This window comes from Saccostrea echinata, unplaced genomic scaffold (genome assembly GCF_033153115.1).
Source record: "Saccostrea echinata isolate AGI-Se365-2 ecotype Australia unplaced genomic scaffold, CSIRO_AGI_Sech_v1 ptg000009l, whole genome shotgun sequence".
Classification (NCBI taxonomy): domain Eukaryota; kingdom Metazoa; phylum Mollusca; class Bivalvia; order Ostreida; family Ostreidae; genus Saccostrea; species Saccostrea echinata.
In genome coordinates, this window is record NW_026889758.1 from 48,844,948 (window position 1) to 48,870,762 (window position 25,815).

A 25,815-nucleotide genomic window follows, 5' to 3' on the forward strand; every position below is an offset into this window, starting at 1 on the left:
AAGTATGAGAAAAATAAAATAATTCTTAAAAAGTTGAAATAGCTTTATCATGTGATTTGAGCACAGATTATTTTTTGGTGGGGGAATTCTTAACTAATTCCGGAACTGTATTTCAAATTGGGTTTTAATTTTAGTGTTTTTTCTAGATTCCACTTTGTTTATCAATGGCGACCAACTTGCTGAATCAGATCTTGCGTATCAGAAACAGAAGAGATTGACTAATATTCTGATCATGGTGTAAATACCAAGCTTATGCCATGGTGAAACAAACCATTAAAATCTTTGCTCGTGTGAAGCCCACAAAATCTAGGGCAGGGGTGAGTTGTTACAGCTTTGTAAATAGAAACAGATTTTTAGTTCAGAACAAATCTGAAATTTGGTTGCTTTATCCTTGATACTAATAAAACAGAAAAGAACAGGACAGAACAAAACATGAATTAGAAGGTGTATTCAATTTGCATTGTCTAGAAAGAAAATGCTTTGTTTACAACTGTACAAGGTAAAAAAAAAAACATTAATTATTATATATTACATGATTATAAAATAATAACAACCAATTCCTACCTAATCAGTGTTTATTTACTAAGTTTCAAAGGATACTTAAAAGAATTCTCAATCTTTTTGAATTCTATAGCTTTATGACGTTGACGAAGATGATGAAGCGATCCCTCGTTTGACATTATGTGTGCCAAGAGATATGAAAGATGGCTTTGTTAACAATAAAAAAGAGACCTACAAGTTCAGGTCAGTTATCAAGTCAAAGTAATGTTGAAATGTTAAAAATGATTTCCTCCTCAAAAACAAGACTGCTTTGTGAATCAAGCAATAACATGTAAAGCTTCTTTGGCTCATACTGAATGAAAAATTCAAATATTTTTTTTTTAATCAAAAGTAATCTGGATTAATATATTTTTCAATTTGATCCGAAAATTTTTCTTGGCAAAGAATACATTTTTGTTGTTGTTGTTGAATGTTTGTCATTGGAGTGTTTTCCATAAGAACTGGCTACTGACTAAATTGACTGTTTCAGTTGATAAAAATGCCACATAGAAATAAAAAAATTAAAAAATAATTGTTTTAAGGTCCACAGAGATTTTGTTCATAAACATCAACCCTTAGCCTGTTATAATCGATCTCTAACCCTTTACTTTGAAATAAAGGGAAAACACTGCATTGACTGGTTGGTATTAACTTGGTAATGGCAATTTAAAGAATTTATTGAAATGTACAATATATCATATGATTCTGCTTATGCTCAGTGTTTTGTTTTTCCTCAGATTTGAAAGAGTCTTTGATCAGCAAGCCAAACAAGATGAAATTTTTGAACATGTAGCAAAACCTGTTGCCGACAAGTATGTACAAAGCACTTTTTCCCCCTCTGAAATGATTTTAGAAATAAAAATGTGTCATAAACCATGTTCATTCTTCTACCCCTTGTTCTTGATTTGTCATGTTCATGTATATTTTCAGCATACTGGAAGGCTATAATGGAACCATTTTTGCCTATGGACAGGTTTGATACCATTACTTCAGGATTATTTTTCAAATGCTAAAAATAATATTCAGTTACGCTTACCATCCATTAAAAGTATGAAATTAAAAAAGAAATAGATAAATATATATAAATAAATAACTTTTGAAATCTAAGAAATCTTAAAAATCCTATTTCAAACTATGAGACTGTTAATAAAGAGTTATTCCCCTTGTCACATTTTTTCTTCAGACTGGTAGTGGGAAGACTTTTACCATCACGGGAGGAGCGGAGAGATATAGTGACAGAGGAATCATTCCACGAACTCTCTCATATCTCTATGAAATGTTTGAACAGGTCTGTGTTCAGGTGCAAGATGAAAAAATTCTTTTCATGTAAGACATTATGACTTGATTAAGCAAAAAAATGTAATTTGATTTTTGCAGGATTCAGAAAGAACATATACACTCCATGTTTCCTACTTAGAGATTTATAATGAAGGTGGATATGATTTACTAGATCCCAAGCATGAGGCAGCCAAATTGGAGGACTTGCCGTAAGTCAATTTTCATTATTATTCACCAAAGATTGAAGACTGTGAGCATATCATACGAGGGTTGATACAAAAGTAACGGTCACAACTGCTTTAAAATCTTTAATGACCAGATTTTAACAACAAAAATTGACACACTAATACCCCTATCTATTTTAATTTTTGCCTTAAAATATCAATGGATTATATTATAATAATAATTTTTAAAATATTAAGATAAACACAACATTAGGTTTTCGTTGCATGGCAAGAATGTTACCAGCATCATCATGTTACTCTTCAGCACTCATTTTCAGTTCATACAATAATCTTTACTGCCATTTTGCTATAAACTGTCTAATTTTGAGTTGTCCGAATGTTATTTCTAAATTCATTCTTTTTTGTGTAAATCTTATGTATCATCATGCAGATTCAAAATGAGTGTCGAAGAGAAATGTCATAACGACATCGGTACATTTTTGCCATGCAGCGATAGACGTGTGTGTTTATTTTAATATTTTATAAAGTATTGCATATACATGTATCTGAATGAAATTTTAGGGTAAAAGTCAAATTAGGTTGAACGAGGTATTAGTATATAAAGTTTTGATAAAAACTTTCGATTATTAAAGATTTGATAGCAGTTTTGATATTACTTTTGAATTAACCCTCATAATTAGTTCTGGATTGTATGTTTGTTTGTCTGTCCAGTACTTTTACCTTGATCATAACTGATAGGGAATAATAGGTAAACTTTTCACAAAATCTGGGTTCATATTAGACCAGGGTCATGTTTATTGATCAAAAGTCAGATATTTTGCCAACTTCGGATTTAACATGTATGTTATGAATTATTATTTTTTTAAAAGTGTTTTAGAAGATGAAATGTATGTGAAGTAACATGATTGTAACATAGTTGGAGTTTCCCCAGTTAATATTCTTTGATGATAGAATATTTTGCACATATATGTATATATACAGAAATTCATTTGATGAAAAATTTTTGTCGGTATTCTCCTAGCAGATCTTGGCAGATTACTCAACTAAGGAATGAATTATCTGAAACAATTTAGAGGTGGTGTAATCTGCCAAAGGTTTGTGGGAATTAAAGCAGACCAAAAAAGCCTTAGCTTGCAAAGATAACATTTTTTATGCTTCCAAACAACTGAAGAGTCATACTGCATAGAAAATGGAGATCATTTACTCTTTATAGGAAGGTGGCATTAATGGAAGACTCAGATCAAAATATTCACTTAAAGAATTTATCTGTCCATGCTGCAGCCAATGAGGAGGAAGCTCTCAATCTTCTATTTTTAGGAGACACAAACAGGATGATTGCTGAGGTCAGTGCATCAATTAAGATTTATATATAATGCTAAAAAATTCTAACTATTGATCAGTCTATTTCTACGAACAGCATAAAATACAGTATTATTTTCAATGGATTAAAAATTAGATTTTTAGCAAAAATAAAGCTGTTGCACTACACAATAAAAAAAAATTACTCTGTCTCTGGAATCTTTTTTTTTTATTATTATTATTCCCGAAGTTTTTAACACTTTGTGCTTCACCTTTGTAGCAAGGCAATTTTGATTTGATCAAAGTCAATCATGTAAATCACTACTACTTATAGATGAATTGAAATTCCTGTGTCTTCTTCTTCTTCTTCTTTTTTTTTTTTTTTTTTTTTTTTTTGAAAAATGTGTTGGTCCTTTGAATTTCACAAAAAAAAAGAAAAAAAAAGTTATCTTTCATGATTGTCTAACATAATGTTCATTGTTTAAAATTAGATTTATGGTACTAGACTGTATGAAAGGTAGTAAACAGGAGCAATTTTGACAGTTCATACCAGTTTACTGAAGTTTTATAGTCTTCAGTGAAACTCTTGTGAATATGTTTAAAAATGATTAAAAATATTAAAGCCTTTACAGATGTTCATTTCTTTTGTTTTCAGACACCAATGAACCAGGCCTCCACCCGATCACATTGTGTATTTACCATCCACGTCACATCAAGAGAAAGTGGATCAGCCACCATACGGAGGTCTAAACTCCACTTGGTGGATTTAGCTGGGTATTTATTTCAGCACTTTTTGCCTTCTGTTACTCTTTGTAATCTCTCTTTTAGTTCATGTCTTAATTCATTGGTTATTTTTTGTTTTGTTAGATCTGAGAGAGTGCACAAAACTGGAGTCAACGGTGTGTTGTTGACAGAAGCCAAGTACATTAATCTATCTCTTCATTTCTTAGAGCAGGTACAATAATATTCTTGAGGATCTATTTTATAAAGAAAATTGTCTTCAAAAGCTTAAGAAATTTGATAATAAAATTTATTACTACTCTTAGATATTTTGTGCAGAAACTTGCATTTTTTAAAGTATCTAGTTCCCATGATCAAATTGGATGGAGAGCATGATACAACATATACATCATAGATGTAGAAGTGCTGACATAATTTGTATTCATTATTTTTTTTAAATGATAAACACTCATTTAATCTGTAGTTTTTGTTTGTAGGTGATTACTTCCCTGGCAGATAAAAACCGACAGCACATTCCTTATAGAAACTCAATGATGACGTCAGTCTTACGGGATAGTCTGGGGGGTAACTGTATGACAACCATGATAGCAACATGTTCTGTGGAAAAACGCAATATAGATGTGAGCATATTTCTTAATCTTCAGAATTTATTTTTATATGTATGGAGTGGATAAGGTGTCACACTTATTGTGGTCTCCTAGGAATTCATTGAACATATATCATACAGAAAAAAATGTCCTCTTTTATTCTCTTTCAGGAATCTATCTCCACATGTCGTTTTGCACAGAGAGTAGCAATGATTAAGAATGATGTCATGGTTAATGAGGAGCTTGATCCAAAGCTAATGATACAAAGACTGAAAAGAGAAGTTCAAACTCTGAAGGAAGAGCTTGCCTTGGCAACCGGGGAACAGAGGACAGATGCACTGACTGATGAGGAACTGGACAGGTATAAATAAATTCAGAAATTCAAAATACCCCTAAAATTAATCCATGATTTCTGTCAGATGAAAGTTTATCACATTTTTGCTACTTAGAAGAAGGACTACAGGCATAGCTTGTATAATATATACATGTTCAGCTGATCAAAGTGGAAAATGTGATATTTCGGGTATTTTACAAGCTTTTTGGATGTACACAATGTTTTAAATCATTTGATTTCTATTTGTAGATGCAGAGAGGCAGTATCAGCCTATGTCACAGACACAGACCCTGATGCTATTTTATCTATTGGTGCTGACATGAGAAAAATACAAGCTTGTTTTTCCATATTAAAAGTAATCAGTTCTGCTTGCTCAATTATAAAGCAAACCCCCCCCCCCCCCAAAAAAAAAAAAAAAAAAAAACTTATTACTAATGCCAAAGCTGGTTTTAGTGTAAATTGAAAAACTCATCTTTACTACATTTTACATGTTTTATAAATCAGTATCATCTTTCTCAGTTATCTCAAATGCTTTGCAGAAATTAGTTCTTGACAAGCCAAAGGTCAAAGAGGTAGAAAGGACACCCAGAAGTTCTCGGATAGAGAACGTTGGTCCCCCTCCTGAACCCCCTGACACAGGACCATACAGTGATACAGAGAACAATAGGCTGAAGGAACTGGTACAGCAGAGGGACAATGAGATCAGTATCCTTTATAAAAAAAGTTAAAACATTGACAGATGTTGTGAATAAAAACCGTACTTTCTCAAGCAGAATTGGAAGAGAGAAGTTTCCCTGTCAATAACAAAAAAATGCATCGAGGAAGAGACTGACTTTGGAGATACCTGTTCTTGAAAATCTTTTGGTATACGAATAATGAAATTCCATACGTGTGCTTTCAGAACTGTGTCAAAAGTTCCATGTATTTTTATTTAAATATACAGATTTACATTTTGCCTTAATCAACCAACAGACATTTTAGTCAATATGTTAAAGAAAGAGAAGAAGAGAGCCCAGGATGCTATTTCTGAGTTGGAGAGTTTTGGCCAGCTTCCTCGACAGTCTTCCTCAGCGAGCGAGTCGAGTATGGCAAATAGTCGTTCCAACAGCAGAAATCAGCTGAGTCCAGAGAAGTCCCGGAAGATGTCTCAGAGTGAGGAAAGGACAAAAAAGAAAATCTGTAAGTATACTGGACACTGTCTGGAACCATTTAACAAATTACAAGTATCACATAGTTGAACTTTTGCATCTCAGATGCCAATGTCAGATACCTTGGACATGTCAAAGTTAGTGCATGACTTTCTAGAATACTGAAACCAAGTATAAAAATGTGTGCAATAAATCTCAGCGAGATTCGCAAGCAGCCAATGCTTGTGGATATTTATCATCGGGAACTAGTTGCTCATCAGTTTTTCAATAGATAAGATGACTCCATGCTTGCAAAAAAATAATTGTGCCAGATTAGTTCTTAACTGGCCATTTGCGAAATAAAGATGATGCATATAATATTTGGTTTACAGTATTTGGATACTAGTATCTTGAAATCTTTTTGTCAGTCCCACACTGAGTTTGAGATGCTGAGGTACATGTACATATATCATGTATATCTGCATATTTTATTTAGTTGATTCAAATAGAATTATCAAGACTGCATGGGAAAGAAAAGTGGAAGAAAAAAAATACATCGTATCATTCAGAAAGTTGATTTTATTACAGTGGGAGACATGTCAGTAGGCAGACAGGAGGCCTTTGAGATTTTTAGGAGGGACTATTACAATAACCCCACAATAGAGGAGAACAAACTGAACCTGAAGCAGAGGTACACAGAGGCCAAATCTCTGGGGGAGGCAGTCAACAAGTCAAGGCAGAAAATCAGTAAGCGGATATTAAACCCCATCAAATAAAACAAGCTGCAATAAGTATATACATGTGTATAGGGGACTGATACAGAATCTGTGACAGAGTTTGTTGCATAAATTACATTATTTTATTTAACTGGTACATTATAATCACATATGTAATATACTTGTAATTTGGATTTTATGATGCTATGTGAGAGAAAAATAAATAAATCTTTTAATCCAAATGATATAAATGGCATAAAAACAAAGTGAATTTATTCATCATTACTTTTACAGATCATGTTAAAGGCCAAATTGAACAACACAGAATGCAATTAGCCATGCAAGGTCAGACAAAATTTCCTTTACTTTAATTTTGGAATAAAATAATATTCTATAATATGAGAATTTGTAATGAGTTTCTTTTTTTCCAGGCCTTGTTGATGGAACTGACCAAGAAATTGATGAGGTTGAGCAAGAACTTAGAGATGAAATGGAGGAAGAAAAACTTAGGTACACACTGAACATGGCTTTTACTTTGATTTTGTTTGTGGCCACCTTTGTATTTTTGAGGCTTTTTTTTGTCCCTTAGCGCTTGTGTGTGGGTACATTACAGAAGTTACACAAGTAATAATTTATATTAGGATCAATGTGTTCTTTTGTGAGGGGATGCTCTGCTTTGTGGTTCCCTTGTTTGTATGTCTATCTGTTTGTCTATCTGTTCATGCTATTGTGTCCAGGCCATATTTTGTAATGGAGACACACTGGAAGTTCACACTTGCCACAAAGATGATCTAAGAGTGTGTCATGATCTTGATGCAAGGTCATTTAGGAAAGTTCAAAGTTACTGGCAGGAAAAGTATAAAATTATCTGGTCCATCACTTTCTAAAGGAAAAACACTGAAATTTCTTCCTTCAAAAATTACTTTTGACATGCAGTTTTGTTCTAATGCATAAATAAAAAAAAGACTGCACTTGATAAAGCTAAATTTAGGTCACCTGAGTCACTCAGGTGACCTATTGCTATCTGTTTTCGTCCGTCATTGTGCGGTTGTGCATCGTGGGTAAACTTTTCACATTTTCAACTTCTTCTCAAGAACCACTGGGCCAATTTTAACCAAACTTGCCAGGAAGTATCTTTGGATGAGGGGGATTCAATTTTGTTCAAATGAAGGGCTACACCTACTTCCAAGGGGAGATAATAACAATTTAGTTAAAAATTAATGGCATCTTTTAAAAATCTTCTTCTTCAGAACCACTGGGCCAAGAAAGATGAAACTTATGTGGAAACATCCTCAGGCAGTGTAGATTCAAGTTTGTTCAAATCATGACCCCTGGGGTAGGGTGGGGCCACAATGGACGATCAAATTTTTACATGGAAATACATTTGAAAAATCTTTAAAAATCTTCTCCAGAACCACTGGGTCAAGAAAGATGAAGCTTATATGGGAACATTTGCAGGTAGTGTAGATTCTGATTTGTTCAAATCATGATCCCAGGGTGTAGAGTGGGGCCACAATGGATGGGCAAAGTTTTACATCGGAATACATAGGAAAAATCTTGAAAAAAATTCTTTTCTCAAGAACAGCAAAACCATTATTGATTATATTTACATGGAAACATCCTCAGGTAGTATAGCTTCAAGTTTGTTCAAATCATGACCCAGGGATAGGGTTGGGACACAATGGACTTATGTATAGATTTACATATGAATACATAGAAAAGATCTTTTACAATCTTCTTCTCAAGAATAGCAAAGCCATGATTTGTCATATCCTCGGGTAATGTAGATTCAAATTTGTTTAAATCATGACCCCCAGCGGTAGGGAGGGGACACAATAGGTGATCAAAGTTTTGGTTAGGAATATATAGGAAAGATCATTAAAAATCTTCATCTCAAGAACAAAAATGCCATGATTAGTCATTTTAATACAAAAGCATCTTCAGGTAGTGTAAATTCAAGATGTTCAAATTATGACCCCAGGGGCTAGGGTTGGGCCATAATAGAAAATGAAACTTACAGGAAACAAATCTAAATGGGGGACAGATTAGAGCTTAATTTATGAGCTGTTACTCAATACTAGACTAATTATTTCATTGTTCATGATCATCCTATTTCTCTTGCTTTTGGGCAACAAAGCTTCAGATATCAATTTATTTTATACTCTATGGATCCTCTAAATTGTTGTTTTATACTCAGGTGACCGTTAAGGCCCTTGGGCCTCTTGTTTTAATCTACAACTGAAAGGAGCTAAAACAAAAACCAATTAGTAGGAAGCATAAATAATAATTTATTGCCAAAGGAATTTGAACCTCACTTAAATCCAACAGAATATACATCATGCACGGATCTAGAGAGGAGTTGGGGACCCCCCCCCCCCCTGGAATTTGTAGAGTTACTAAATGTATATCTGAAGGAAAGAAAAAATGACTTTGGAAACCCCACCCCCCACCCCCCCTAGAAAACATGGAACCCACCAAACCCACCACAAACTAGGTGTAGAAATTCTCTGGATTTAATATGTTTGGGAAGGGTTTTTTTGGTTTTTTTTTTTTTTTTTTTTGCTTACTTGCTTGTCAAGGAATTTTTTGGGTTAGAAATTATTTTTTTTGACTTGGCTAGACCACCCCCTTGCCCCCCCCCCCCCCCCCTGGAAAAAATTCCTGGATCTGTGCCTGTATGATGTATAATTGTCTGTCTGTTGATATGATTTTTTTTATGGTTGTTTTAGGTATAAAGAAAATTTCAGTAGATTAAGAACACTTAAGACAGAAATAGAACATCTTCAGCATCTGTTGGAAAAGTCCAAGGTGAAGTTGATGAAGGACTTTGAAATCTGGTTTGCTGAACAAGCTGCTCTGAACCAGGTACAGTATGAAATCATTAGATAGCTCTGATCTTATCATAAAAGTTGCATTTTTAGAGGCAAGGAAGGGTTGATAATAAATATTGTTTGAAGAAAAAATGTTTGACAATTACTGCTGCTAAAGGCCTGTGGATTACTTAAGTTTTTTTCCTCTCTTTTGCCTTCTCTGTTTTGAAAATTCAATGCAGTATTTTAGAGGTGAACCAAAATTTAAGGGAAATAATTATGAAAAATTTCTAAACATGTATCTTTAATATTGAAGAAGCACAAATTTTCATTGATTTGTCATCTAAAAAGGTTTCATGGGCATTAAACTTTGTTGTTTCAAAAGTAACCCAATGGTTGATAATTGTTAACAATGAAATAAACGAAATTTAATCCCCAACAAATATTTCTGCTTTTACAGTACATTACTTATAAAATAGCAGAAATAAAAAAATCAATATCAAATCATTGAAATTTTCAACCATAGGAAATACTTTTGCACAGTGATCAGAAAAACCAATATCAATGAAATATAAGTCATGAAACTAGATAAAAGATTTAAAGAATTTGATTTGTTTTAGGAACCTAATTCTACCACTGGAAGATCAGCATGGAGGACACCCACTCCCAAAAACAGAAGAGAAGGCACATATTCTATCAATCCTGAGAGGACATATGTGGCAAATTCTGCAAATCAAGAGAGGGCACATTTAACTTCGTCCTCATCAGAAAAAGATTTGAGTCACCAGCACCCATCATCTGGTCGCAGACAGAAAGTGTCCAGTAGTATCACTAACAGTTTTAATAACCTGAGACCCCTCCCTCCCACCCACAATGGCAACAGCAGTGGGGGTGAGGACAGTGCTGCAGTTAATGGATACAGAACAAAGTATGTTATAAAATTTGTTTCTGTTTTATTAAATTTTTAAGCTGTTGTAATCACATGTATGTTGATACAGATATAATATTTTCCATTTCTTTGTGGAGGAGACTTAAAATAGGTTGGAGATCCATAAAATGATGTATGATTGTTTGCCTTCTGAAAATAACATCATGCAAAGTCACATGATTTACAGTTCTACCAGTTAACAGTTAGATATGTTCTTTTCCCAGGAAAAATAATATTCCAATGACTGGAGACCCAAAAGCAGATGCAGATATTATGGCCTTCATCAAAGCCAGGCAAAATATTCTCAGAAAAGGTATAACAACTGAATAATGGTATTTTTTAAAAGATAAGATTGTAAACTTTAAACAACATGAATTCAAAATTTCTATAAAACCATTTTTTTTTATGAGGGCTTCTTTTTGTTAAAAATTGGGCACTGTATACACATGTATTTGAATCAAATTTGAGCTTCTTCAGGTGAAGTGAAATCAAACTTTCTATAAAATTATGTTGTCTTTTATAAAGATAAGCTTTTTTTTAAGGAAATTGGGCCTTGGGTATGCGTATTAAATTTTCCTTTTAGACTAGCATGTTTTATTTTCTATTTCAGCTCAGTTAGATCAGAGATGACCTACCTGCTACAAATGTGGCCATTAAATTAAACATTTATAGTGCATTCTTACTAGTGCCAGAAACTGTTACTGCTACACAAACCGTCCAATAGGCATTAATCACAAACTGCCTAATTCGGCATTAATCTCAATTCCACCCAGTACTACCAGGTGCTTTCACTAACAGTTCTGCTCCAGAGTTATTTCCCTTAGAACTGCTTCAAGTTGTACAAACAGTAAATAATGATTTTCATGAACTCTCCAACTTCAGTGTAATGTTTTTGAATGAATTTGTGAGATGATATTTCACTGTTGTCTATTGTTCTGAAAGATGGTGATTGTGTTCTATTTAATATATTTATTACGGATAAACTACTTAATAAAATACATATACATGTATATGTGTATCATTCTTTTTGAATAACAGAACTTGCTTGCAAGGTACAACTTCACTTGCAAGCTTGCTTGTACTGTTTTTGGCATGCCCATCAGAAATATTGTGAGGTCTACAATGTAGACTTATGTAACAAGAGAATGTTATCTTAAAAAATAATCAGAAAATTGACATGTACGAGGTTTGTCCCAGAAAAACTTGGAACTTTTTAAGTATTTCAGAAACTATTCAACCAAAACTAATAATTTTTTGCACGTTGTTGAAAAATGATATTTTTGGTATTTTGACAAAATATTTTAGGCTTGTGATGTCATAAGTATATAAAAACAGCATTTAAAGGGTGTTAAATATCGGTGGTCGGCACAGGGGAATTTTTGACTTTTAAAAGTAACATTGTCAATGAAGTTTTCTTTATTACCAGGCTATAGAATGTCACAAAATTTACCTCCATAAGCACTCTTTGATCTGATGTATTCATGTATAAAAATTCATTAATTTTACATCATTAATGACAAATATATGATGTTATATGCCAAAACACTTTTAATTAGATATTGTCAAAAATGGTGACATTTGGCGATAATGTGGAGCACCAAATTATTAAGCAGTACTGTGTTGAGTGGGATATGACTCCTGTCCATGCAATAAAAGTGATGTTAATGATGGAAAATCAGAAACATAAATCTCGGACACAGGTTTATCCCTATTTAAAGAGGTTTGAGGATGGCTTGACTGGTTATTCGATAGAAGAGGCATTTTGTAGACCAACAAAAATGAAGACAAACTGAAAGTCAGGAGCTGGACGTCACAGGCCTAAGTGAAGCCACCGTTAAACAATGCGAACTGTTAGGTTTATTATCAGGATTGAGAAATTGTCTATTAAAAGAATTAATTCAGCAATCTTTTGGTAACATTAGTATTTGAGATGTATAACTTGGTATATGAAAGAAAATCAAATATAGTGCCGAATTTATGCTTCAACAAATTTTATCAGAAGCACATTTCCAGAACAAAATCACAAAGCCATGAGCTACATTTTGACGTCGTCATATTGCGCCGACAACTGATTTGTAAGATTCATTTACCTGAGAGAGAAGTGTTATTTATAGAGATGAAATTTTTATCCATTATTAAAAAAATGTTGATCATGATGTATGCCAATTTTTAACTTAATAGTATTAGTGAATCAAAAGCTATTGAAAATGTTCGCGTATTTCTGGGACAACCCTCGTACATGTCAAGGTCATTTGAAAAGGTTCAAATGTTTAAAGTTTTTTTGTTTTGTTTTGTTTTTAACCTGTTGAATCATATTAAATCAGAGAATCATTGTGGAATGCAGACAATACATCTTTATGCTCAAATTTCCACATTTAAAAGGTAAATACATATTAGGGATGTCAAAATATTTATTTTCCTTAGTCGATTATTCGATTGCATTATTCGAACGATAGTCGAATATATTCAGAACATTTCCTGAAAATAAAATTGTATTTGAAACTTCACTGGTACATGATTTATTTATAATTCAGAAACCCTTTTACTTAAATCTATTTAAAAAGTAACATCAAATTTTATGCAACGTAACGCGTGGATAGCATGATTATTTGAATTTCAAAACCTAATTCTCCAAAAAGTATGATTTCCCCGTCAATAGAATTCATAAATCAGTTTGTACATGCAGTCAGTTTTTATCTAAGTAAGCAAAGAAATAAATTGCCAGGAGATATTTTTTTTAAAGATTATTATGAAATAAATTGGGAGAGAGGGGGGTTAATCTCACATTATCCACACGTCAAGTGCCTGTAAAATTGTTAAACAGTTAGATACTGCTTATTCGATTATTGTTTGCCCTGGCTATCAAATGTCCTTATACAGTTTAAAATGTAAGCGAATTGTTTTGATACATGTAATTATCGAAGTGTCAAAACAAGTCACAGTTATGGTTCTTCCTTGCGCTTGAGCAATCTTAAAATAACAAAAAATAATTGGTACATGGTATAAGATCAAGTCCAATTTATAATTTTACAAACAAAACCTAGTAAATTGGTGGGTAATTAATTACAAAAACAACACAGGCAGTTACTGATAAATAATTCCCGCAGTACGCGGCAGTAGTGAAGCACTTATAATTACTGTACTTTCTATACGTACATGGAAAATCAACCGTTATTTGTTGAGGAAAATTATCTTATCGACTGTCTCCGAGGAAAGACGGTTTCTCAATTTCGTGATGAGAATTCCATCACTCTTTTATTGCATTTATTTAATTATGATATTATTCGAATGTCGTTTCATTATTCGATCGTCGGTCCATTCGACTGATAGTCGAATAGTCGACTATTCGTTGACATCCCTAATACATATGAATATCTACATTATGAACTCTCTGAGAGTAACAATCAATATATAGTATCCAATAGTTGAACAATCCATGAACATGTGGTACACATCATACCTAAACTGCACCAAATGATGTTTGACTGTATCCAGTGACGGTTTTGTTTGTTTGATTTGAGTAATAAGATACATAAGATTTCTTTAATACCAAATTTTTATTTGATATTTTACCTGCAACAAGCAAACATAACAATGCAGTATCTGCAACAGTGTTTTTGTTTAAGTGAACAAACAAGAAAACAAACCAAAAACTCTAACTAATTCAGACTAACAAATCTGACAATGGAAAAAAAAAAATAAAAGTTACACCAATAACTCTATCTAAACAACCTACATGCTTAGTATGTGACATAATCATGCAATACACAATTTTCTGAACAATCAAAATGCTGATTTTGCTGTTGTAGTAACATTTCATAAAGATACACATTATTGAAAAGTGCATTTTAGCACCATTCATCTAACAAGAAATTATATGCCATTTAAAATTAAATTTGTTCATGTAAAGGGAGGAAAATATTGATAAAATGTTATATAAAAAGAAATGAAAATGTTCACTGGTACATTAATTATATAAAAATTTTAGTGACATGATTAAAAATGTTGAGTACAAATTGCACAGAGAATTTTTAATATTCTCTTTAAAAATAAACAAACTGATTACATATAGGTACAATCCACAATTACCATGACAACATTTATGTTTTGGTTTTAAGGTGGGTACTACTAAGTCAGCAGTAATGACAGATGTAAAAATAAATAACGAAAACATAAAATTCAAAAACATTGCATAATTCATCCCTAAATTCGGAGTGAACTAAAAATTAAAATACATTGTATAACTAAACAGTTGCACATTGAAAATGATATATATTTTACATCTAATTTCACAAACTTCAGAAGGAAAAAAACATTATCAAGTTTGAGGTTTAAATCAAGGAAATTCATCTGTGTGGGCTGTCTACTCGACCAATGTTATCCACAGGTCTGGTTTGAGGAATTTCATCCATCTCAGTATCCTGGACATAAGCACCAGAAATATCATTCTGGCCTGTGTCCAAATGAGCCACATTCTGGATTTCTTCTTTGAGAGCATGGACCTTCATGACCTCCCCCATACCCTTGGTTGTGCCTTGTCTGAAGAGGAGTCTGGACCCAGGTCGTATAAACTCTGGCTGCTTCATGAATCGGAATGTGACATGTGCTTTTTCATTGGTTTTGACAGATTCCTTCAAATAAAAACAATACATGTTTATTATGTTTCTTAACTTATTTATTTAAAAAGAATAAAATGCATGACATAATTCAGTTAATTGCTTAACATTGAAGAGCAAAAAAAATGGATTACTTAATATTGCTTCATACTTTATCAAGATGTGAAAACAAAAAGCGAAAAAAAGGTGAAAAATGTCAAAGGTAAATTTCTATGTACATCTTCGATGGGCATGACACATGATGATCATCTTTCAACAACAGTTATGGTCAAAATTTAAGGATTAGGAAGCATAAAAGCAAGCTCAATTCACCAGGGCATAAATATACAGTAATTGATTCATAGGCACTTGTTTTTGTAATAAATTTTTACCCCATAGTATAATATCACTAGGTATCCAACTCCAAATAAAATGGTGTAAACCCCCAAGATCAAGATTACTGCTTGGTCAATTTTTTGCTGTGCATAATATACTGAACTGCATTTTCCCCGCAATTTTCAGGCCCAAAAGGGGGCACCTATTTTACACCAAATGCACATTCGGCAAAATACGGTACATGTATCTACAAAAACATGCATGGCATGCTTATCTTTCTTTACTTTTCATCTCTATAAACAAACATCCAAACATTGCTTGTATACTGGAAAATTTGTTCACACCACCAAGTGCTATGTACTAGCCTCTGGCAGAATATCTAAATGTATTTGGATTTGACTGGCTAAAAGGCTGTTTCTAAAATTATATCGGGCAAATATTTTAGAATTTTTTTTTTACTGAAAATAAAAAGTAAAAACATCACATTCATTAATTGCAATATTTAACACTGAAATTAAGTTTTTAAACCCACTGAATTTAAAATATTTTGCTTTCTGCCTGAGACTAGTACACTGTGTTTGGCAGTGTGAAGCCAGTTTTTCAGTCAGCGAGCAAAGTTTGGAAGTTGTTTATGCAGATACAGATGAGAATGATATTACAGTTTTCCACTGCTTTTTCTCTGAAACCATAAATGGCTGCAATTCTGGGCAGAAGGGTACTCAGTGTAATCTGGAGTTAGTTATCTTGTGTTATTATTATACTATGGAGTAAAAAAAAAATATTACAGAATCAAGTGCCTGTGAATTGACTATAAGGAGTTTAAAGGAAATACATACCTTATCTTTGATAATTTCCACTTTGCAGATCTGACAAACATTTCCTACATGTACAGTGGTTTCAAATCCTCTGCTGATTTGATGGGTGTGATAAAGCAGGTAAATACTAGCCTCAAATGTTCTACATACAAAGTTGTTGAAGGTAGACTCTGGGCTTACCAGCACCATTCCCTGTAGAAACAGATTCATCACAAAACTGCTGAGAACCTTTAGTTTGTGTACTTTAAATATGAAATTTATTGCATATAAAACTAATTCAGAAACAAACTAACAAAACATTTCCATAGTTTCTGTTGTGAAAAAAATTACTGGAGGTTTCAAGAAAAGCAAGGTAAGATCAATCAATAAAAGCACCTGATTATTGTTTCCTCAAAACATACATATACCCATACATACATCTTTAAATGCAAGTTAAATATTCAGGAGAAATTTTACTCACTCGCCTGAGAATATTTCGGTGTTTTTCTGTCAGAGCTACTGTAGCTGCCTGCCCAGCCTGAATGAGACGACATGGCACCCGATTCCTGTGAACAGTTTTGACCTTTACCTCCTTGAAGCTACCATCCTCCAGGGGACCTAGGTGGAGATTATCCCCCTCCTTTATGGACCCCCGACTAATGTGGCCCCCTAGAACACTGTCAACACCAGGCACAGTAAACTGTGTGTCAATCTAAAATAATTTTTTTCATATTAAAAAAAATGTGGTGATAAATAAAAGGAAAACATATCGCAAAGAAATCCACAGAACTCTGAAAGAGATTTGAGAATTACTTTTGCCTCTGTATCTGTTTCTTACCTGGAACTCAGTGTTATCTTGCGATAGTTTCTCCCTCTCTGTTACATTCTTCATTGATGGCAAAACATTTAGAAACTTGGTTAACAGATCAGTATTCTTCCCAGTTACACTGGAAATTGTAAATATAGGGGTAATTCTGAAAAAGAAAAATATCCAATATTTTATGTTACTTTGTGTAAATGAAAAGCATCCAAAAAGTTATCTCCCATTCATTTCACAAGTCCTAAATTGTTCTGTTTTTAAACCTTAAAAAAAAACACACACAAAAAAAAACTTGAAGCCTTTCACAAGCAAATTCAAATTCACCTTTCCGAATTAAAGTTAGCTGCAGCAGTCATGGCATCATCTTCAGATTTGATTCGTAAAGGGACCCGATTACAACCTGGTGATTTGAGTATTTTCTCCAGTTGTGAGACAGTTCTCTCGATCATAAATCTTCTGCACATGTCTATCTTAGTGATCACTACAAACACAGGGACTCCAAGGGCCAGGGCAAAACCAAGATGCTCCCTGGTAGTGCCAGCTGAAAAAGGAATTTTTTTTGTTAGTTATGATTTTTTTTTTTCATTTTTGTTTAAATAATTTTTTGTTTTTGTTAAATCATATGTAAATACAGTGTACAAATGCCTTCCCTTTACCAGTAAATACATTTAAATTAGGGATGGCAACGAATATTCGAACATTCGAATATTCATTCGATGAGTTGATATTCGAATATGAATTTAAGATTCGAATATTCGGTGTTTTTCAGATTTCATAAATAATTTTGATTAGAGCAGTGCTGGAATTATCCCTGTCTAATATACTAGCGATCAATTTTGATCGCCTGATTTCTTTCATTCTTTCTTATCTTATAGAATTACTAAATTACATGGATTTTGTTTTGAGTAAGGTGTTAAAGAATTGTACAATAATGCTTTATGTATAATACAAAACGTACTTTCATAGTTTTTATTACTTAAATACGATCGGGTCTAGAATCGAGGACAACAAAATGAAAACCTTCTTAGAATGTCTAAAAGACGTGAAGAGTATACTTATCAAAACAAATTTAAATGATCATTCAAATGAATCTCCACTGTAATTAATTCTGCAAAGGGCTCAATTTCAGATTAAATGATTATATCTTGGGTTGTATATAATCCTGAAATTTATATTCATTATCGGGAAATTAATTAATTACCTAAGAAAATTGTCTATGGAAATATTTGTTTATATTTTAAAAACATTATATCAAAGATTATAATCGTATCTCTTATTAGGCAAATAATTGTAATTTATTACACGTATTGAAATCTGAACAGTATACCGTTACTACTATATCTTGCCTTTGGCAAGACGACTGATTCCTCAGTTGGAGCTACTATAAATACATATGTTTCATTTGTTAAAATTATATATCAAATGGAATTTCTTATTGTACAACTACAAAAGTCTTCATACATTTTACTTCCAATATAAGTATACCTACGTAAACCAATCGTGAGAGTAGGATGATGTATATTTAAAAAAAAAACAAATTTTATTTATTTTATCGAACATTCGAATATATTCGAATACTTTCATTGAATATTCGAATATGAATTATTGACAAAATTGACATCCCTAATTTAAATGTTATTAAATCAGTTTATTACAAAAGTTGTTTTTTTTTAAATGAAATACAAACATGATATCAAAGTATGCAATCCATAATAAATGTACCTATCTATATGTGCAATATATTAAATATAAAATTCATAATTTAATAAATTATTTTAGAATCTTACCCATTCCTGTGTTGGCAGACACAACAAGCATTGCAAAGTCTGGACAGTAACCAGTCAGACCAAATATAGTAGTCTTCAGGTACTTGTGATGGCCGGCTAAATCTATGAGGGTTATTAGTTTGGTGGAATGTTCACATATCTCCTCCACTGTTTTAGAGTCACTGTAGTTCACAATCTAGCAAAGCAAGACAACTGTTGCTTTAGAGCTGCAACGATTCAGGTACCTCATGATTCAATTCTATTTAAAATTCTTAAGCCATTTTTTCATCATTTTTTGATTTCAGAAATAAATGTAAACATGAATAGAATCATAATTAGATATTGATCAGAAAATTGAATCAAATGCTGTGCATTGCCATTCAAATGCACCATGATTAATCATTTCAGCCCTGCAATTTTTATACCTGATTTTACCATGTAAAATTTAATTTGAACAAGAGTTAAAAATGTTGATACATATATTCAATATATTAGATCTTTGAAATATGAAACTTGTTTTCATTTTCTTTTAAATATCTTTCTTTAACAGAACCAACCAAAGATTTTTAAAAAATTGGAAAATTTGATTCCTCCTGAGATATCAAGCTACAAATTTCATCACTTTCATAGATATGTCAGACAAAAAAATGCAGGACAAAGTAACCACCCTACCTCTCCTTGACTGTTGAATCCCAGGATTTCATGACTTATACAGGAAGTTCTCCCTGTCTGGATTTCATGCAGGTGACGGAACAAATTCAGTCTGGCACGTCCTCTCCCATTGTCTAGTTCTCCTTGGGTGAGGACACCAAGCAAAGTGGATTTTCCAGCATCCACATTCCCTAGCACTGCCAGTTTCAGATCAATAAACTAAAAATGAAAAGATTTAAAATCAGAATTTCACCCACTTATATTCCATGAAACCATAAAATGCCAAAATGAGAAAAGAAAGTTGATTTTGAGTATATGGTATTCATCCTTTTAGCACCCCTGCCCCTGTAAGTGCCCAAGTGCCCCCCCCCCCCCCCCCCCCCGGGACCTTTTTCACTTTGCTAAAAGAATAAGCACCCTTTTCCTTTAATATGCCTTACCATATAATTTTACAAATATTTAGAGTTTACCACTATCCACTGAGGATATTTAATAAATGAATTCCAAGAATGACTTATCTAATTTCTAAATACATGTACAGTGTTTACATTGTTTACGCATTGTTAATATGGTACTGTACTTTGCTGTCACTTTTTTTTTCAGAATGTAAAAGCATGTACACGTACCACTTTTAAAGTGCATGTTTAATGGGGATGTGTTTATAAAAGTATGTTTTTGTTTTAATACTGTACATGTAACACAGGATAAGTTTTCTAGCAGCCAGACCTAATAAGCACCCCCCTTTTTCTAATTTTCAACGTACACGTTTGACTTACCTCCTGATTTTCAGGGACCTTTCTAACAAGGATTTCTAAAGCTTTCCTTTGACACTCTGCCCCTTCCGTTTCTACAATACGCTCTCTTAGTATACTTGTAGTTGCTCCAAGTCTGCAAAACATTCAAATATTATATAATTTCTTCAAAAATTCTTCATTTCAAATCCCTAAGATCAATTTCTGTAAAAATTTTGGCTTCCATGGTTTCTTTTATTTAATTCATGAGATACATGTGCATTTCTACAGAGTAGTTTTATTAGAGGGGGCTCAAGCAAATATTTTGTCACACAAGGGTTCAATATCTTGTGAATGCTGGTCCAGTAAAAGGACTCTGTCCCAATTCAAAATTGATTCTTTTCCCAAAATTATGGTAAAAATTCTACGATGTCAAGAGGATTGAATTTTTGAAGCTATTTATCTACAATTTTGAATTTCGAGAGTATATGTTGATGTGGGTAGAGGATAAAGCTGTGTTTATTGCACAATAGAAAATTAAAATGCATAAATGTATCAAATCTTCCCCCTTCTTTCACTTTGAAATTCACAACTGAAAGGACACAGGACCCTCTACCAAAAAGGGGCAATTAACATGATTAAGCCCAGCACATATGTCCATGTGTGAGGGCAGCAAATACAAATAGAACAGAACTAGATGAAATCCCGCGCAAGCGCGGGGAATTGAATTTACACCACTACCAACAGAAAATGTATTGTAGTTTCTACTGACGTCCTACAGGCTTATAGCAGGAAGAAATACTTTGTACAAAATCCCGCATGAAGTAGATGTACATCAGTCTCCACCCCCCCCCCCCCCCCCCCACCACACTCCTTTTTGTAAAAACTTTTCAGATGCTTTTATTTCATTTCCGTTAAGGATAAAAGCAGCGAATATGCACATTTTACTGATAAAATGATTTTTGTTTTTGGGAGGGGGGAGTAAAAATTCAATGGCACTTGGGTCTTGGTTTATAAATATGTGTGTACCTTATTGATATGTAAAAAATGTACTTTACTCTCTTTTAACATATCAATAAGGTACATACATATTTATAAACCAAGACCCAAGTACATGTGTAAAAATCAGCTTTTAATGCCCTATGAATAGACCGAGCATTTGATACTGTATTTAGAAAAAAAACTGAAATGTATTAATTAAAGCACAGAATTTTACAGCTTTAATTGTATTTGAACAATACCTTATTTATTAATTTTTCTCTTTTCATGTAAGCAACTTTATTACGCAGTACAAATTGTCTTCGGGTTCGTTGCCACGATGCTCTCAGTCAGCAAGGAAATATACTAATTTTACCGATAAATTTATTAGGAAAACCTATTAAATACATGTATATGTAATAGCCTTTCGATATATAACAACTTATAGTGTTATCAATGGTTTACCATTTTCTTCAATGACCATTCACACAAAGCATTTTTTTATGTTCATACAGCTATTATCGCCTCGTTTTTTTCTTTTTAACATCGGGCTCGATGCTATATCTGATGTTCTAGAAGCTTCCGTCAATATTAAGATCGGTGAATGACGAAAATAATTCGCACATTTCCCTTTTTAATCGGTTATCACAACTTATTTCTTTTACATCATTTAAATCAAGTTTTGATTGAATAGTTCAGTGATGACGTTTATGAAATAAATAAACTATTGCTTGTTATCAGTTTCATTAAAAATTGCCAGTAACTTAGATCCGCCAACCGGAAACGCCACCGTACTCACGTTTTTGCTATTTCATGGCTGTTTATAGAAAATGAAAGTAGACTTTTAATTTTATGTACGATACTTACTATGCGAGTGAAATCTAAATATAGTTTACGGACATCAGCTTGTATCTAGTGTATTGTTAGAGGAGTAAGTAAGAACTCTGGTGCACCCGTTTCGGAGTTTATTTGCAAAATTTATTAATTTATAAGTATAGATGTTTTATCCATCCCCCTGACCTGCTAGCCATTCTGTTGAGTGTATTCAATGATGCTGTGAGTTCTTCATTGGTCAGCCCAACCAGTAGGCCATTGTCCTCTACCCCAATCTCATAAATGGCCTCCCCTTCTCCCTCCTCCAACCGCCATTTCATCTGAGTGACAAGGTGCTCCACACGAGACTCAGAGGGGTTCACTAGTTTTAACTAAACATAATATGAATAGGTCGTGATAAATTATGATGCTTTAAAATATGAAGTAGTGTTTTAAGAAAAATTGAGCATTTTTCATTAATGCATATTCTTTTAAAATACCATTTATTATCACTTAATAATGTAGAAATTATGCTTTATAAGTCCAAGTGACACAGAAACACTCTAAAACATTCTATATTCATAAAACAATACATTGTTGTTTGAATATTCAAGAATCATATTGGTACATCAATAATGCATTTTTAAATTTTAATTACATAGGTAAGAAACATACAGTACATACCTTATACTCTATGTTTCCTTCTTCAATCTGGAAGAAATAGGCAGAAATTTTCTCAGGTCATATCAGATGTTCAAAAATATAAACAGAATTTAGAGATTATTATTTCTGATTAATGATCCATTTCATAGAAACCATGAATGATATTTTTCTTGGTATTGGTCAACTATTTATATATGCATCCCTGTAAAAGTTTGGTCACAAATCAAATGCTTTATATTACCCAAAAACTTTCAGAGCAAATGCACAAAAGATGACACATTTTGAAAAGTGATATATTTATGGAATGCATTTTAGATAAGAAAGTAGAAACTTTCATGTCACCAAATAGTGACTGTTCCTTCATGGTAAAATAGATTGTATATTTAATTAAGAAGACAAATATGTTAAAACAGCTTAATCGGGCTATTTTAAATAGTTAACTTTAGCTATACATTTTATACCATATAAATTTAGTATATAACTATGTAATCTATATCAAGGGGTTTTAATAAGAATTAAAATTTAATTATTAACATAATATTCAAGATCTTCTGCCACGTCATACATATTCATTTCAATTTTGTGCAATTTGCTGGTTAAGTAATTTGGCAAGACAACTAAACTAATGAATTATAAGAATTATAAGCTGTATGGCACTATAGCTCTTTAACGGTTAACCCGCTTTCAGTGATTAATGGGACAAGGTCAAATCGCATTTTCGTAGATTACAATCGAATTGCAATATACTGTAAATCAACAACAGTACCTACTATAAATACAAAATTTAAAAAAATGCAAAAAAAAAGTCTTCCAATAATACGATTATTACAAAATTATGATCTTTAGGATCTGTTTAGAGACGTAAAGCAATAGTTTGACACGGTAACAAGTTACCTCTGGGGGAAGTGCCGCAGGCAGTTCCATTGCAGGGTCTTCATTGTCAGAAGCAATCACTTCATCCATTCTATCGTTCTTTATCGTATATGATGCCGTTGTTTTGGTATTAGATACATCTCACACTTCCTATTTGAATAATACGTTCCTAAATTAGATAACATTATATCACCTCTATCAGCTGTTGCTAATTTTGGCGGCCATATTGCATCATCTAACTACAAGTCCCCGGATAATAATAAATAATAAAATTCTAAAATGGAAACCAACCTGGGAAAATTTACGGATATAGATCTAATGTATTGCAACTGAATGACGAAATAACTAGAGTTTCGAAAGAAATATAAAATCCTATTGTACATACACATAAGCATATGCATTTATTGGAATCGTTTTTTGTACATCATTTCTAAATGTTATCTCACTATAATTGTAATCTTGACTCAGAGACATAAAATATATTATCTCTGCTTGATAAAAGTTATCTTTTTCAGATTATTTACTATATGCCTATATATATATATATATATATATATATATATATATATATATATATATATATATATATATATATATATATATATATATATGTTAAATCGATAAATATTGTAATACAAAAGAAAGTAAACTTTATGTCTGTTTTGTAGATTTTCATGAGGCATTTGACAGTGTTGTTCATAATGGTTTAAAACTGAAACTACTACAATATAATGTTGGAAATAAATTTTATAACATTATTAATGATATGTACATGAAAGGTGAAGCATGTGTCAAGTATGGTAATCTCCTTACTTCCTCATTCCCTATCAAATTAGCTGTACGCCAGGGAGATAACTTGAGCCCTACTTTATTAAAATGTTTATATATGATTTGCCATCATATTAAAATATTGTTCAAACGATTTTATTTTTTTCTGCAAAATTGAAATGATACATATGTCGTCGTAGACTTCCACTTACAAGAACATAACATTATAGCACATAGTATCTTGGGTGGGGGGTAGGTGGGAGTTAGGTTCCCCCCGTTTATGGGCTTTAAGATCTCAACAAATAAAATTTTGATTTGGGAGAATTCTCCTTTTTTTCAGTGGGGGGGGGGGGATGTCAAAGATTTTTTTTAGGGGGGCAGGGATAGACATTAAGTTTCAGATCCACTTGCCCTTCGGGCAAGTGATCTTAGACTTTGACTTGTCCGAATGCTAAACTTGGTTGCCCAAAATTAGGAAAGAAATTAAGAAGAAAATAATTAATTTCTGTAGACGATATGATAAGAAAAAATGTGACCAAATACACAACTGTCAATTTGGCAAGTTGAGCTACCTGAAAAAAATTTCGATGCTGTATTTGTACATAAATGTATACCGCTGTACTTGTAAAATTTAACCTGTTAACACGTACTGCCATGCAGCATTAACCCTCCATTTCCTTTTAATAAAATTCATATTTTTAAAAAATTATTTTCGGTAGGATCCTTTTGTGATTCGTGATTTTCAGAGATAACTGTGAAGCAACGCTTAAGGAAGATAGTTGCTACGAAACATACATCTTATCTTGATCAGGATACATTGTGTTATACTGTACTTATATATTCTGAGTGTAAATAAATAATCTAATTTCCTAATAAGAAGTTAATAAAATTTTGTTAGACATAGAGCATATTTCTGTAAGCATATAAAACCTATCCAGAGGAAAAATGAGAAACCTCACATAATTCACCCCCCCCCCCCCTTCAATCTGAAAATGCATGTACGTGAAAACCATTTTCAAGAGGATTAATACATGTAAACTCATTAGTTAACTGATTTAAACAAAAATTTTAAAAATACAGAGAATTTCACGAAATACATGTATTCAAATTAATTAAAACAGATAATTGAAATCTAACAATATTGAAAACGCACAGTTTGATTCCCTTAATAACAACTGTTTTCTGAGTTCTTTGAGTTACATTCAAACTGATACATGTTCGTATATACATGTATTTGGACTATTTCACACTACATTCCATAATTTTGATACCAGCATATCCATAGTAACAGTAACGTAGCGGGTCAAAGTGCGGGCGGATCCAGGTTTCAGTATTGTGCCTGTATTTGTTATGGTTTTTGAAATACTCATACTGCTTAAATTAATCCATCAAATACAATTGCACACTCGTTTAACATTGCTTGATTTTTCAATCCAACCATCTCTTTCATGCTTTCTGCTTTGTTTGAACACCCTGTACACT

The 25,815-nt window shown here is 32.6% G+C and overlaps 2 protein-coding genes across 2 annotated transcripts; one reads left to right on the forward strand and one right to left on the reverse strand.

Annotated features, from left to right (window-relative positions):
- Window positions 1-158: 158 nt before the first annotated feature.
- On the forward strand, window positions 159-11,285 carry LOC133182987 (kinesin-like protein KIF6). Its single transcript, XM_061317893.1, has 21 exons — window positions 159-317; window positions 635-744; window positions 1,278-1,352; window positions 1,471-1,513; window positions 1,724-1,828; window positions 1,918-2,027; window positions 3,217-3,346; window positions 3,958-4,076; window positions 4,170-4,257; window positions 4,520-4,663; window positions 4,801-4,991; window positions 5,214-5,319; window positions 5,504-5,669; window positions 5,937-6,143; window positions 6,680-6,838; window positions 7,102-7,152; window positions 7,239-7,317; window positions 9,537-9,672; window positions 10,238-10,545; window positions 10,770-10,858; window positions 11,156-11,285. The coding sequence occupies exons 1-21, from the start codon at window positions 258-260 to the stop codon at window positions 11,173-11,175; spliced, it is 2,496 nt and encodes an 831-aa protein (XP_061173877.1). The 5' UTR covers window positions 159-257; the 3' UTR covers window positions 11,176-11,285.
- Window positions 11,286-14,083: 2,798 nt separating this feature from the next.
- Window positions 14,084-23,812, reverse strand: LOC133182981 (GTP-binding protein 2-like). The gene is made up of 11 exons (XM_061317886.1): window positions 23,587-23,812; window positions 22,714-22,740; window positions 22,237-22,421; window positions 20,284-20,395; window positions 19,529-19,726; window positions 18,878-19,052; window positions 17,415-17,631; window positions 17,109-17,244; window positions 16,752-16,982; window positions 16,313-16,483; window positions 14,084-15,176 (listed from the first exon to the last, which is right to left on the reverse strand). The coding sequence occupies exons 1-11, from the start codon at window positions 23,653-23,655 to the stop codon at window positions 14,892-14,894; spliced, it is 1,806 nt and encodes a 601-aa protein (XP_061173870.1). The 5' UTR covers window positions 23,656-23,812; the 3' UTR covers window positions 14,084-14,891.
- Window positions 23,813-25,815: the final 2,003 nt, after the last annotated feature.